A 13,239-nucleotide genomic window follows, 5' to 3' on the forward strand; every position below is an offset into this window, starting at 1 on the left:
GCTTTGAATAGAGTGAAATGGAGGAGGGGCGTGCGCAGCTGTGTTGCTGGCTTGGTGCTGCAGCAAGTTGTTTGTAGTATTAGTTGTAGTAGTAGTAAATATATTTTCTTATGTCTATATTTCCACACCAAACAATGCTGGTGATACCTCTGATAGTTTTGCGAAAATTAAAGTAAAAAATGATCACTGTATCAGAGTTAAAATTTAACTGAAATACGACAATTGCTACCGAAGTGGTAGACCACGAATTTGCGATTTGATTACAATTTCTGTTTGTTTGGTTATAATCGTTTGGATATAATATCTAGCTTAAGTAAATCTTACCATATAATTTACAAAATATTTAAAATTCAGAATTTCATAGTAATTTCGAAATGTGAAATTTACCAAAACCATTATTTATGAGCCCCAGAAGTTATAAACCGACGCGTTCAATTTAAGGACCAAAGACGTGTTTTCTTTACGCATATTATTAGAAGAGTGACACTATTTTTCAATAGTGACATCTAAAGGAAAATTTCAAAACAAATATACTGTAATCAACCTTGACGAAAAGACGAAAAATCTAAGGTTAGCTGAAAGGATTGAAACACTAACCAAAAGAATATATTTTGGAAAGAAATGGGTTTACGTTTGCTTGTGCATCCCTTGCCATGCCCAGATGATCAGTTTGTTGAAAGGTAATCCTAAAAATATTCTGCTAGCTGTAAAAAATGTATTACAGTCATGGGCGTAGGCAGCGTATTGTCTAGGGGGGGGGGGGCAGATATTGTCTAGGGGGGAAGTCGATAGTGTGATGGAGTTTTATCACCTGTTTTTATCAAACCATCTGCTTTTTCAGCCATATCTAATGTAAATCTGAAGGTCTAGGGGGGGCAGCTACCCCCTCCCTACGCCCATGATTACAATGTAGGTCAATTTTTAGAATTGTAATTTTGCACTTCCTGAAGATCTACTTCAACTACTTTTGGCTATCTTGGAAAGGGGTTAGGTTAGGTTAGAAAAACAAAACTTTCAGGGATGGGTCTACAGGCTAAAGCATGTCCTGGGAAAGTATTTTCAAGTACCTACCTCCACTCCTTCTCCCTCTAGAGGGTCCTGAATTTTGATGACCTTTAAAAATCTTTGTCATATAAAAGTGACACCTTGCAAAATAAACCTTCTGCTTAAATGAAGTACAACAAAATCATTTTCAGCTTCACAACTTTGCTCAATCCCAATATATGAGGTTCTAAAGATATGCAAATACATTAGCTAAATTGTGAAAAAAAGCTTTGGTGTGGATTAAAATTCGATTCAAATAACAGGAATTGCATTTTTCAGAACTGAAGCCACAGTAAAAGAAACTAATAACTGGAAATTAAGGTAAAATGATGTTTTTTCAAAATTTCAATAGGTAGGCTATAAACCTGTCATGTCTGCAAATTTCAGGAAATTTTTGGGGATTTCTCCATAAATCTCTGTGTCTCAGTGAAAAAAATTGTTTGGGCCTAGGGGCATCAATGATTTCAATCCAGCCCTGAGTACCAATAGATTCCTTATTTTGTGAGGTTATAGCAACTCTTCACAAGGAGACCTGCTAAAACAAACAGTGTAGCATTTTTAGATTTATAATTTTTGTAAATTTTTTGGTTAACTTACTAATGAGACAGCTAAGAAGTAGAGATATCTGTAGAATCAGCATAAATTTGTAGTTGATGACATAATTAGGATTAAAATAAATACATCATCTGATGCCTTTAAAATAGTCCATAGTAACCAACAGTTAAAAATATGTTCCTAAAAAAACTGTATAAATGTTATTTTTCCTTAGCCTATTCTTAACAGTAAAATGTCATTTTGAAAACAAATTTGCTGGAATTTTGAAAGAGTCCAATCCCCCCCCAAAATAACATCACAGCAATTCTGACATAATTTTTAAGGGGTTCTAGCTCTTTTTAAAAATTTCTGCAGTTGTATTTTTCATACTAACATTTTACTTCTAAGACTAGCCTAATGAAAATAATAATTACCATTCCTGAAAGAGCTACAAATGACAATTTTCTGCACTAGACAGTTTTTTTTTTTGAAACATGAACCCTTTTAGGGCTCAAAACATAAATTCCCCAGAAGCAATTGTTAAATTATGAAAGAGGATAAAAAAGGCACCAAGTCATGTATTAACTTTCATTCTACCTAAATTATTTTGTCAAATACAAATTTACCAGAATCAACTTCATCCTGAATCCAAACATAACATTCATTTCTGTTGGAAATGAACTTTACCTTCTTCTTCCTAATAATATGCAAATGTATACCCTGAATTGTTTATATGCAATGAATTTTCTGTTATCTTGACAGACTGTTCAATCAGTTTGAAGAAAAGTTACATACAAAGAATTAAGTGAAAATATCTAATTCAGGGTATAGATTTGCACATTAGGGGGAGCAGTATAAAATTCATTTATGATTGAAATGCATATAATATTTGGATTCAGGATGAAATTCTGAAGGTATGTATTTCTTAGATATCTCAGTAATGAATTGATTAGAAAATTTACTTACATTTTATGCTTTTATGGTGAAAATCTAGTTTATGACAATTCATCCCACCCCCTTAAGTCTCATACAGCCAAAGATACAGATCTATTATAAAAAATGATTAATCTTTTACTTTATAATATGCACTAGGTATAAAATAATCATATTTTCTTGATTTTTTCCTGTTTCAAGTTATGTTTTGAATAATTTTTAAATAATCAAATGATTATAAAAAATTACTAGGCCCATGTAATCAGAACAACACCAGTCCTGTTTTACTGTTATCTTCCTCAGAAGAAAACACTAGAATTCTGAAAACAACTCTTAAAAATTCTAAAATGCTTACTTGTATCATTCCTAAGAGTACTTCACTTAACTTTATCCTCAACCCCCTAATTTGGAAATATATATCCCAAATTACATAATTTCCATGCATTTTTTTTTGTTTCTTGACTTTGTCTATGCTGCTTTTTTGCTGTTAAATTTGAAGAAATGAGTGACACATGTCAAAATGGACAATGACACCATTTTCTTCTGTTCATAAAGGATGTTTCCATAGATCAATTCAACCATAAAATAGCATTTGCCTGTAGAAGCATGTACTAGCCAAAATGTTTGGGGAGGGGGGGGGTTGATGCAATGGATTTTACTGACTGGCTTGTCATTTTTGCTATTGAATTTACCTCATTTTTTTCTTTTTTTACCAACTGAGAATGATTCTCTTGTGTTTATTTTATGTCTAAATTTCTTTCAGCCTGTTTACACTAATTAATGAAAAAAACTTTTTCCACAAAATAAGTTTTTCAAAGAAAAGTAAAGAACTCCATTAAACAAAAAAAGTGAGCAAAAGTAAAAATCAAATAATCTACAAAGCATGAAACTACTGCAAATCAGTATTGATAAATAAATGAAACCCAAAACAATCAGAAATTACAATAAATAACCAAGTCAAACTCAAAACAAGCAGAAATTAACGTAAATTGTGCTCAAAACCCCTATGCCTTCCCAAGGCCAGAACATAATTTGCACTTTACTGAAAAAAATATGAATGTTTTTACCTTTATAACTTTAATAAATCAAATAATATTTACATTCTGATTGCTAAATATCAGTATATGTATATTAAACTGACAATGCACATTTATTTGTATTTTTTTCAGTAAAGGACAAGTTATGTTCTGGCCTTAGGAAGGCATAGGGGTTTTGAGCACAACTTATGTTGATTTCTGCTTGTTTTGAGTTTGACTTGGTTAATTATTGTAATTTCTGTTTGTTTTGGATTTCATTTATTTATTGATGCTGATTTGTGGTAGTTTCACGCTTTTTATATTATTTCATTTTATTTTTGCTCATTTTTTGTTTAATGGAATTCTTTACTTTTCTTTGAAAAACTTATTTTGTGGAAAAAGTTTTTTTCATCAATTTCTGTTTGTTTTATATTGACATAGTCTTTTCAGGGAACAAGAAAATAATACTCTAAATCTTTTTTTTAAGACTTTACAGTTTGGTCTTCTATTTGCATGCTGGAGAAATTTTTTTTGCAATTTTTAACAACATACACTCTTTTAAAAATCTGGAGATAAATAGTAGTGTTTAATTTCGTTTCATATCTCCTCTAGTTGCCCTGAAATGGAAAACTTGATACCATTTGCAAAAAATCTGCTTACTTTCTTTGATAGCTTGGATACACTTATGCTATTTTGACTTGGTTAAATTTTAAGAGCAGAAGTAGCCCCAAAAGTTTGAACATAATACCCTCAGTTGTTCTTGGGATACTGCTCAGATGCCTTATTGGGAATTAGCATTAACACAGTGCATTTTGATTTAATCTTAAGGCAACATTTAGTTTTTAAACATAAAGGCGAATGGGAGGGTGGATGTGGGAGGGGGATTAGTTGTCCTCCAATTACTTTTAACTATTAAAAAGGGCATCAGCCCTTTCTATTTTCAATCAGATGAGCCCTTTTCAAAGTTCCTATGACAACTCCTTCAATACAAAGTGCCCTGGTCTAAACAACAACAAAAAAATATCATACACTATACCCACATTGATCTTTACGGTACTACAAAAATTTCAAGCTTTTTAATAGTTGAAATCACTTTCAACTATTAAAAAGGGCACTAGGCCTTTCAATTTCCAATCAAATGAGCCCTTTTTGACTTTCTACAACAGTGCTTGTTATAAACACTATATACCCCAAGGGCATAAATTACAACCCTTGCCCTAAGGACTGTGATGGTGGTTGTCATCCTCTAAGACATAATTTCAAGAACTTTCAACTACGTTAAACAAAATGGCTATCTCAAAATTTTGATTGGATTTGTTTGGGAAAATGATGGGTCTGAGAGGGGTGTTTGTTGCTCTCCCAGCACTTTCAACTATTAAAAAAGGAACTAGCCCTTTCAATTTCCAATCAAATGAGCCCTTTGGTAGTTTCTACAACAATGCTTTCAATAAAAACTTTATATGCCCTTGGGGAAAAACTTACAACCCTTGTTTTGAGGGTGGGGGGGTTGTCACCCTCAAAGACCTAATTTCCAGAACTTTGAACACAATGGCTATCTGAAAATTTTCATTGGATGTGTTTAGGGGAATGGTGTGCATGTGAGAGGGTGGTTAGTTACCCCCCAATCACTTTTGACTATTAAAAAGGGCACTAGCCCTCTCAATTCCCAATTGAATTTGCCCCTTTTGAAGTTTTTACAACAACTAACTATAAAAACCTTATATGCCCCCAGGGAACTTACAACCTTTGCCCTGGGGGCTCCGGGGGGTTTTTCATCCTTAAATACATAATGTTCAGAACTTTCAATTACATTGAACAAAATGGCTATCTCTTGAAACCTTGAAATCTAAACCTTGATTGAATGTGTTGGGGGAAATGGTGGGCGTGTGAGGGGGGTCAGTTATTCTCCACTCATTTTTGACTATTAAAAAGGGCAATTTCAATTTCCAAACAAATGAGCCCTTTTTGAAATTTCTACAACAACTTTCTATATAAACCTTATATGCCCCCAGTGCATAACTTACAACCCTTGCACTGAGGGCCCTGAGGGGGTTATCATCCTATGGCAATTTTGATTGAATGTGTTTGGGGAAACAGTGGGTCTGAGAGGGGGGTCAATTACTCTCCACTCACTTTTGACAATTAAAAAGGGCAATTTCAATTTCCAAACAAACGAGCCCTTTTTGAAATTTTTACAACAACTTAATTTCCAGGACTTTTGACTACATTGAACAAAATGGATATCTCAAAATTTTGGTTGGATGTGTTTGGGGAAATGGTGGGCATCAGAGGGGGGTCAGTTGCCCGTCAATCACTTTCAACTATTAAAAGGGCACTAGCCCTTTCAATTGAATGGGCCCTTTTGATGTTTTTAAACATCACTTTTTATAAAACCTTTCATGCTCCCAGGGCATAACTTACAACCCTCGCCCTGAGAGCTGTGGGGGGGGGATGGGTTGTCTTTCTTAAGACCTAATTTCCAAAACTTTCAACTATGCTGAATAAAATGGCTATCTAAAAAGTCTGATTGGATGTGTTTGGGGAAAAGGCGGGCAAGAGAAGGGGGTTAGTTGCCCTCAAATCACTTTTGACTATTGAAAAGGGCACTAGCCCTTTGAATTTCCAATTGAATGAGCCCTTTTCAAGTTTCTACAACAAAGATTACAATAAAAACCTTATATGCCCCCAGGGCATAACTTATAACCCTTGCCCTGAAGACTATGGGAGGAGTGTCCTGCTCAAAGTTATAATTTCCTGACCTTTAAACTGTGTGGAACAAAATGGCTATCTCAAAATTTTGATTGGATATGTTTGGGGAAATGGTGGGCATGGAAAGGGTGTTAGTTGCCTTCCAATCACTTTTGACTATTAAAAAGGGCACTAGCTATTTCAATTTCCAATTGAAACGAGCCCTTTTTGAAGTTTCTATGACAAGGTGTTCTATAAAAACCTTATATGCCCCCAGAGTGTAACTTACAACCCTTGCCCTGAGGGTTGTAGGGGAGTGTCCTCCTCAAAAACAATTTCTATCTGGGAATCAACAATGCTGAACAAAATGGCTATCTAAAAATTTTGATTGGATATGTTTAGGGAAAAGGTGGGAAAGAGCCCTTTTTCAAGTTTCTACAACAAAGATTTCAATAAAAACTTACATGCCCCCAGGCACATTCAATGAAAACTTATATGCCCACTTATAACCCTTGCCATGAAGAATGTGGGGGGAGTGTCTTACTCTAAGGTATAATTACCTGAACTTCAAACTGCATGGAACAAAATGGCTATCTCAAAATTTTGATTGGATGTGGTTGGGAAATGGTGGGCATGGAAGGGGTGTTAGTTGCCTTCCAATTACTTTTGACTATTAAAAAGGGCACTAGCCATTTCAATTTCTAATCAAAAGGAACTAGCCCTTTCAATTTCCAATCAAATGAGCTCTTTTTGAAGTTTCAATGACAATGCGTTCTATTAAAACCTAATATGACGCCATGGTCTAATTTAAAACCCTTGCCCAAAGGACTGTGAGGGGGTTGTCATCCTCAAAGACCAAATTTCCAGAACTTTAAAATATGTTCAATAAAATGACTGTCTCAAAATTTTGATTGAATGTGGCCGGGGAAATGGTTGACGTAAGAGGGGATTAATTGCTCTCACATCACTTTCGACTATTAAAAAGGGCACTAGCCCTTTGAATTTCCAATCGAATGAGCCTTTTTGGAAGTTTCTATGACAACACCTTCTATAAAAACCTTATATGCCCCCAGGGCATAACTTACAACCCTTGCCCTGAAGGCTGTGGGGGAGTGTCCTCCTCAAAAACATAATTTCTATCCGGAAATCAACTTTGCTGAACAAAACGGCTATCTCAATATTTTGATTGGATGTGTTTTTGGGAAATGGTGGGTGTGGAAGGGGTGTTAGTTGCCTTCCAATTACTTTTGACTATTAAAAAGGGCACAAGCCACTCCAATTTCCAATTGAATGAGCCCGTTTTGAAGTTTCTATGACAACTTCTTTGATATGAAGTGCCCTGCTCTAAAAGAAAAAAATAATACATTGTGCCAACATCATTCTTATATGCCCTCACGGCATAACTTAAAACCCTTGCCCCGAGGGTTGTGGGGGAGTGTCCTCCTCAAAAATATATTTTCTATCTGGAAATCAACTACGCTGAACAAAATGGCTATCTCAAAATTTTTATTGGATGTGTTTGGGGGAATGATGGGCGTGGGGGGGGGGCTAGTTGCCCTCCAATCCCTCTTGACTATTAAAAAGGGCACTAACCCTTTGAATTTCCAATTGAATGAGCCTTTTTTGAAGTTTCTACAACAATGCCTTCTATAAAAACCTTATTTGCCCCCAGGGCATAACTTACAACCCTTACCCTGAAGGCTGTGGGGGAGTGTCCTGCTCAAAAACATAATTTATATGTGGAAATCAACTACGCTGAAAAAAATTGCTATCTCAAAAATTTTGAGTGGATATATTTCGGGAAATGGTGGGCGTGGAAAGGGTGTTAGTCGCCTTTCAATCACTTCTGACTATTAAAAAGGGCACTCGCCACTCCAATTTCCAATTGAATCAGCCCTTTTCAAAGTTTCTATGACAACTTCTTTGATACGAAGTGCCCTGCTCTAAAGGAAAAAATAATAAATAATACATTGTGCCAACATTGTTCTTATATGTCCCCAGGGCAAAACTAAAAACGCTTGCTCCGAGGTCTTTGGGGGAGGATCCTCTTAAAAAACATATTTACTATCTGGAAATCAACTATGCTAAACAAAATTGCTATCTCAAAATTTTGATTGGATGTGTTTGGGATGTGTTTGCTCTCCAATCACTTTTGACTATTTAAAAGGGCATTAGCCCTTTGAATTTCCAATCGAATGATTATTTTGGAAGTTTCTATGACAACACCTTCTATAAAAACCTTATATGCCCACAGGGCATAACTTAAAACCCTTGCCTTGAAGGCTCTGGGGGAGTGTCCTCCTCAAATATATAATTTCTATCTGGAAATCAACTTTGCTGAACAAAATGGCTATATCAAAATTTTGATTGGATGTGTTTTTGGGAAATAGTGGGTGTGGAAGGGATGTTAGTTGCCTTCCAATCACTTTTGACTATTAAAAAGGGACTCCACAAGCCACTCCAATTTCCAATTGAATGAGCCCGTTTTGAAGTTTCTATGACAACTTCTTTGATATGAAGTGCCCTGCTCTAAAAGAAAAAAAAAATAATACATTGTGCCAACATCATTCTTATATGCCCTCAGGGAATAACTTAAAACCCTTGCCCCGAGGGTTGTGGGGGAGTGTCCTCCTCAAAAATATATTTTCTATCTGGAAATAAACTACGCTTAAAACAATGTCTATCTAAAACTTTTGATTGGTTGTGTTTGTGGGAATGATGGGCGTGGGGGGGGGGCTAGTTGCCCTCCAATCACTTTTGACTATTAAAAAGGGCACTAGCCCTTTGAATTTCCAATCGAATGAGCCTTGTTTTAAGTTTCTACAACAATGCCTTCTATAAAAACCTTATTTGCCCCCAGGGCATAACTTACAACCCTTTCCCTCAAGGCTGTGGGGGAGTGTCCTCCTCAAAAACATAATTTCTATGTGGAAATCAACTATGCTGAACAAAATGGCTATCTCAAAATTTCGATTGGATATGTTTCAGGAAATGGTGGGAATGGAAGGGGTGTTAGTTGCCTTCCAATCACTTTCAACTATTAAAAAGGGCACTAGCCACTCCAATTTCTAATTGAATGAGCCCTTTTCAAAGTTTCTATGACAACTTCTTTGATACGAAGTGCCCTGCTCTAAAGGAAAAAAAATAATAAATAATACATTGTGCCAACATTGTTCTTATAAGCCTTCGGGGCATTAATTAAAACCCTTGCCCCGAGGGTTGTGGGGGAGTGTCCTCCTCAAAAACATATTTACTATCTGGAAATCAACTATGCTAAACAAAATTGCTATCTCAAAATTTTGATTGGATGTGTTTGGGATGTGTTTGCTCTCCAATCACTTTTGACTATTTAAAAGGGCACTAGCCACTCCAATTTCCAATCGAATGAGCCCTTTTCAAAAAGTTTCCATGACAACTCCTTCAATACAAATTCCCCGGTTATGGAAAAAAAAATGATACATTGTGCCAACATTGTTCTTTACTTAGGCAGCGCTATTGCGCTGCCTATGATAAAAGAAATTGAGGCAGTAAAATAGCAGTGCTTTGCAACTTTATTTTGCCATTTCAAATTTTTCCACTGACTGGCTGAGATATCATCAACCCCCTTTCCCCATATTTGATGTCAAGAATGTTTGAGTGCTATCACATGATGGCATATAATCAACTAAAGAACTTGCAAAATACCATGTGAGATTCAAGTCAAAAGGCTAAGTAAACATTTATGAAAGCCTAAAACAATACCAGCTTCCATAGCTTTGCCTTTTTGGTATTGTCAAATATCTTCAGGTAAGACCTTTATTTCCCCCAAGAATCAGGAAAGCAGCTAAGAGGGGGTGGGGGGTGGGGAGAACCACATAATATGCATATACAAAAGATGTAATTAAAAATTTGTTTTTTACTTAAGTAAATTTAGAAAATATAAAGTACTAAAAACACAATTTGAAATTTTGGCTTAGTTTTGGTCAATCTTCAATAAGATGAAAATATCAACTGAAAACGTAGGCAGTATTAGATTGTCTGGTTTATTCAGAAGCTAGCTGACTTTCCTAAGAGGCAGGCTCCAAAGCTGAACAGAAGAAAACATTTAGCATATAACTCTTCCCATGTATGTTTAAGTTTTACATGACTACTATCTCTACTTCAAGTTATTGTTTTTCTATGCTTGCACATAAGGAAAGGGGAAAGAGAAACTCCAAAATCAGTAGACATTCTTACTTCTGGTAGTGATTTTAATGATGAAATATTGTAATAAACACCTATTTTAATAATGAAAATGTAAATTTGAGGAGGCTTCCTTTTTCTGAGGAAGACATTGATTTTCTATCAGGACAAGGCTAACTGAAGAGCAGAAAAATACATGGCCATGTGACATGATGGGAAGAACAAGCTATTGAAATTTTTTTAGGTATGAGGTCCCTTCCCCACACCTCTATATCCACAATACTTCTATCTATCCCTCCTTAAAGTATTGTTGCCAGGTATAGCACTTTGGTCTGACTTCTTGGAAAGGATTAAGTTTATATTAGACATAGAGAGTCTTTGTTCCTTGTCAGAGATTGCTTGGATCTCTAAACTGAAAACCTTACCTGACTGGCATCAAAATCTCTGTAAAACCAAGACTCCCTTTCCAAGCAATATGACCTATTTTAAAACTGCAGTGCATTACCCAATGAAGTGCAAGGTATGAACATAAGTTTCATTCACACTTTTGTTTGATGTTATAATTCTGAAGCATGACTTTAATTATGTCATGTAGCATTTTAGGTGAGGGCTAATTTTTTTATTTTTTTTTATTAATCAGAAATGGAGTAAGCCATAAGCTTGTCTTATGCAGCACAAATTACATACCATGAGTAACACTTATAAACAATGAAAACAAAAACTATAAACTTCCTAATAAAACAAAAAAACAAAAACAAAGATACCCTACAACAAATATACACTTCATGGTCCTATGTACTGCCTTTCATAAAAAGAGGTCTCAGCTAATGCTGTTTTGAAAGCTGCAGCATCATTCACCAGAACTACTCAATCGGGCAACATGTTCCATGATTTTACTGAACAATTTGCAAAGGAAGTCTCTCCAACTTTTCTTGATACCCTTGGCTGGTACAATTTTAAAGACTTCTGCTGCATAGATGGATAATGACTAAACTCAAAGAAATCTTCCCAAGACACATGGTCAATACCCTTTATGATGCAGAAAGTGTTGACAAGGTCCATTCTGTCCCTTCTGAATTGCAGAGATGGTAAGCTCAGGCTACTCAATCTCCACTCATAAGGTAGGTATTTCAAATAGGGGACAAATTTGGATGCTTGTCTTTGCACCTTTTCAATCAAGAGTGAATCAGACTTTCTAGTTGGATACCACATAGATGAGCAGTATTCACAACAAGGCACGCCATTGTCTTATACAATGTGGTAAAACTTCTCAGGTTAAACCTTCTGAAAGCTCTTTTGACGCAAAGCAAACCAAAGTTTGCTTTACGTGAAACAGTTGATGCTTGCTTGTCCAACATCAGCTGATCATCAAAAATAATACCGAGATCCATAATAGAATTAACAGGGCACACTGACATATCACCAATGAAGTACCAGTATACCACATCCTTTACGAAGTAATGCATCACATGACATTTCTTCTGGTTAACAAACATAGAATTTAAATTAGACCATTTGAACAAATCTCCAAATCTCCCTGTAGAAGTGTCACATCAACCGGGGAGGTGACACCTCTGTATAGCTTTACATCATCCACAAACATTTTGATGGTGCTGTGTCAGATTACCTGCAGTAAATCATTTACAAATAAACAGAATAAAACTGGTCCCAGGCAGCTACCCTGAGGGACCCCACTTAGAACTCCACACCCTTCAGATAGTGCCTCATCAACCTTCACTTTCTGTGTCCAATTAGTTAATTAATCCTTAATCCAAGTCATGCTTCTACATCCAATCCCATACTTTTGACATTTTTCCACCAGCAAGGATATCAAAACCTTATTGAATGCCTTGCAAAAATCAATATAAATACAATCAAACTAAAGGCCTGAATCAGCCATCCTTTGAAAATCATTGACTACTTCCAATAACTGCATGTTACACGATCGATTTTTCCGAAAACCTTGCTGTGCTGTGCTCCACAATTCATTTTTTTCAAAATAATTTTGGATCCAATACACAATTACTTTTTCCATAATTCTCAAAAAAATCGATGTGATCGAGATAGGGTGATAATTCGTAAAATCCAACCTTGGTCAACCCTTATGAAGGGGTTTTATGACTGCCTTTTTCCACGCAGCAGGGCACTTACCAGACTCCAAACAAAGATTAAAAAGAAATGCGACTGGAGCTGCTAAAGAAGAAGCCAGTTCTTGCATAATAACATTTAAGACACCATCTATATCAGGGGCTTTATTAACAGAAAGCTTGCAGATAATTTTTTGGACAAGCTCAGGGGCTACATCAGGGTCATCATATTGTGACATTCTGTAACACAGAAGCTTCTGGTGCCAGTGATAAATTAGATATCTCTTGGGTAGCAGGATTAATGAAAACAGATGAAAAGGTTTCGTTAAAAATAGCTGCTTTTCTTTTATCATCATCAACAGTTTCACCAGTGACTGGGTCATTGAAGACTGTGGAGGATGGCGACTGCTCTTTTTTGGCCCTATTCATATATTTCCAATACCTTTTTGGACAACTTTGCATGCAACTAATTATCGACGATTCCACTGACTCAGTGTGTGACCGCAGGATCATCGTTGCCCTATTTCTCACCCTCTTGTAAGCATGCCAAGATTCATCATCCCCAGTTGATAAATAAGCTCTCCAGTGTCTATTTTTTGCAGATATTGCTTCAAGGACAAATTTTGGCAGATTATTACGTTTCTTCATACCCTCTCTAATAGTATACCTCGGAATAAACTTCTCACATCCTTCTACTAATACTTCACGGATAAACTCAAAAGCTATATCTACATCAACAAACAATGGTAAAGCTCACTAACGAAATCAGAATAACG

The 13,239-nt window shown here is 35.8% G+C and overlaps 1 protein-coding gene across 2 annotated transcripts in view; it reads left to right on the forward strand.

The window, feature by feature from the left end:
* The first annotated feature begins 558 nt into the window (after positions 1–558).
* Positions 559–13,239, forward strand: part of hyd (E3 ubiquitin-protein ligase hyd) — an 83,786-nt gene continuing 71,105 nt past the window's right edge. For both annotated transcript variants that reach the window (XM_089089924.1, XM_089089925.1), the window contains exon 1: positions 559–680. In XM_089089924.1, the coding sequence (XP_088946050.1) occupies positions 622–680 (59 nt within the window). In that variant the 5' untranslated portion in view covers positions 559–621. The remainder of the gene's footprint in view (positions 681–13,239) is intronic.

Source organism: Artemia sp. Qi Xiang Cuo, chromosome 5, assembly GCF_049724085.1.
Source record: "Artemia sp. Qi Xiang Cuo chromosome 5, ASM4972408v1, whole genome shotgun sequence".
Classification (NCBI taxonomy): Eukaryota; Metazoa; Arthropoda; class Branchiopoda; order Anostraca; family Artemiidae; genus Artemia; species Artemia sp. Qi Xiang Cuo.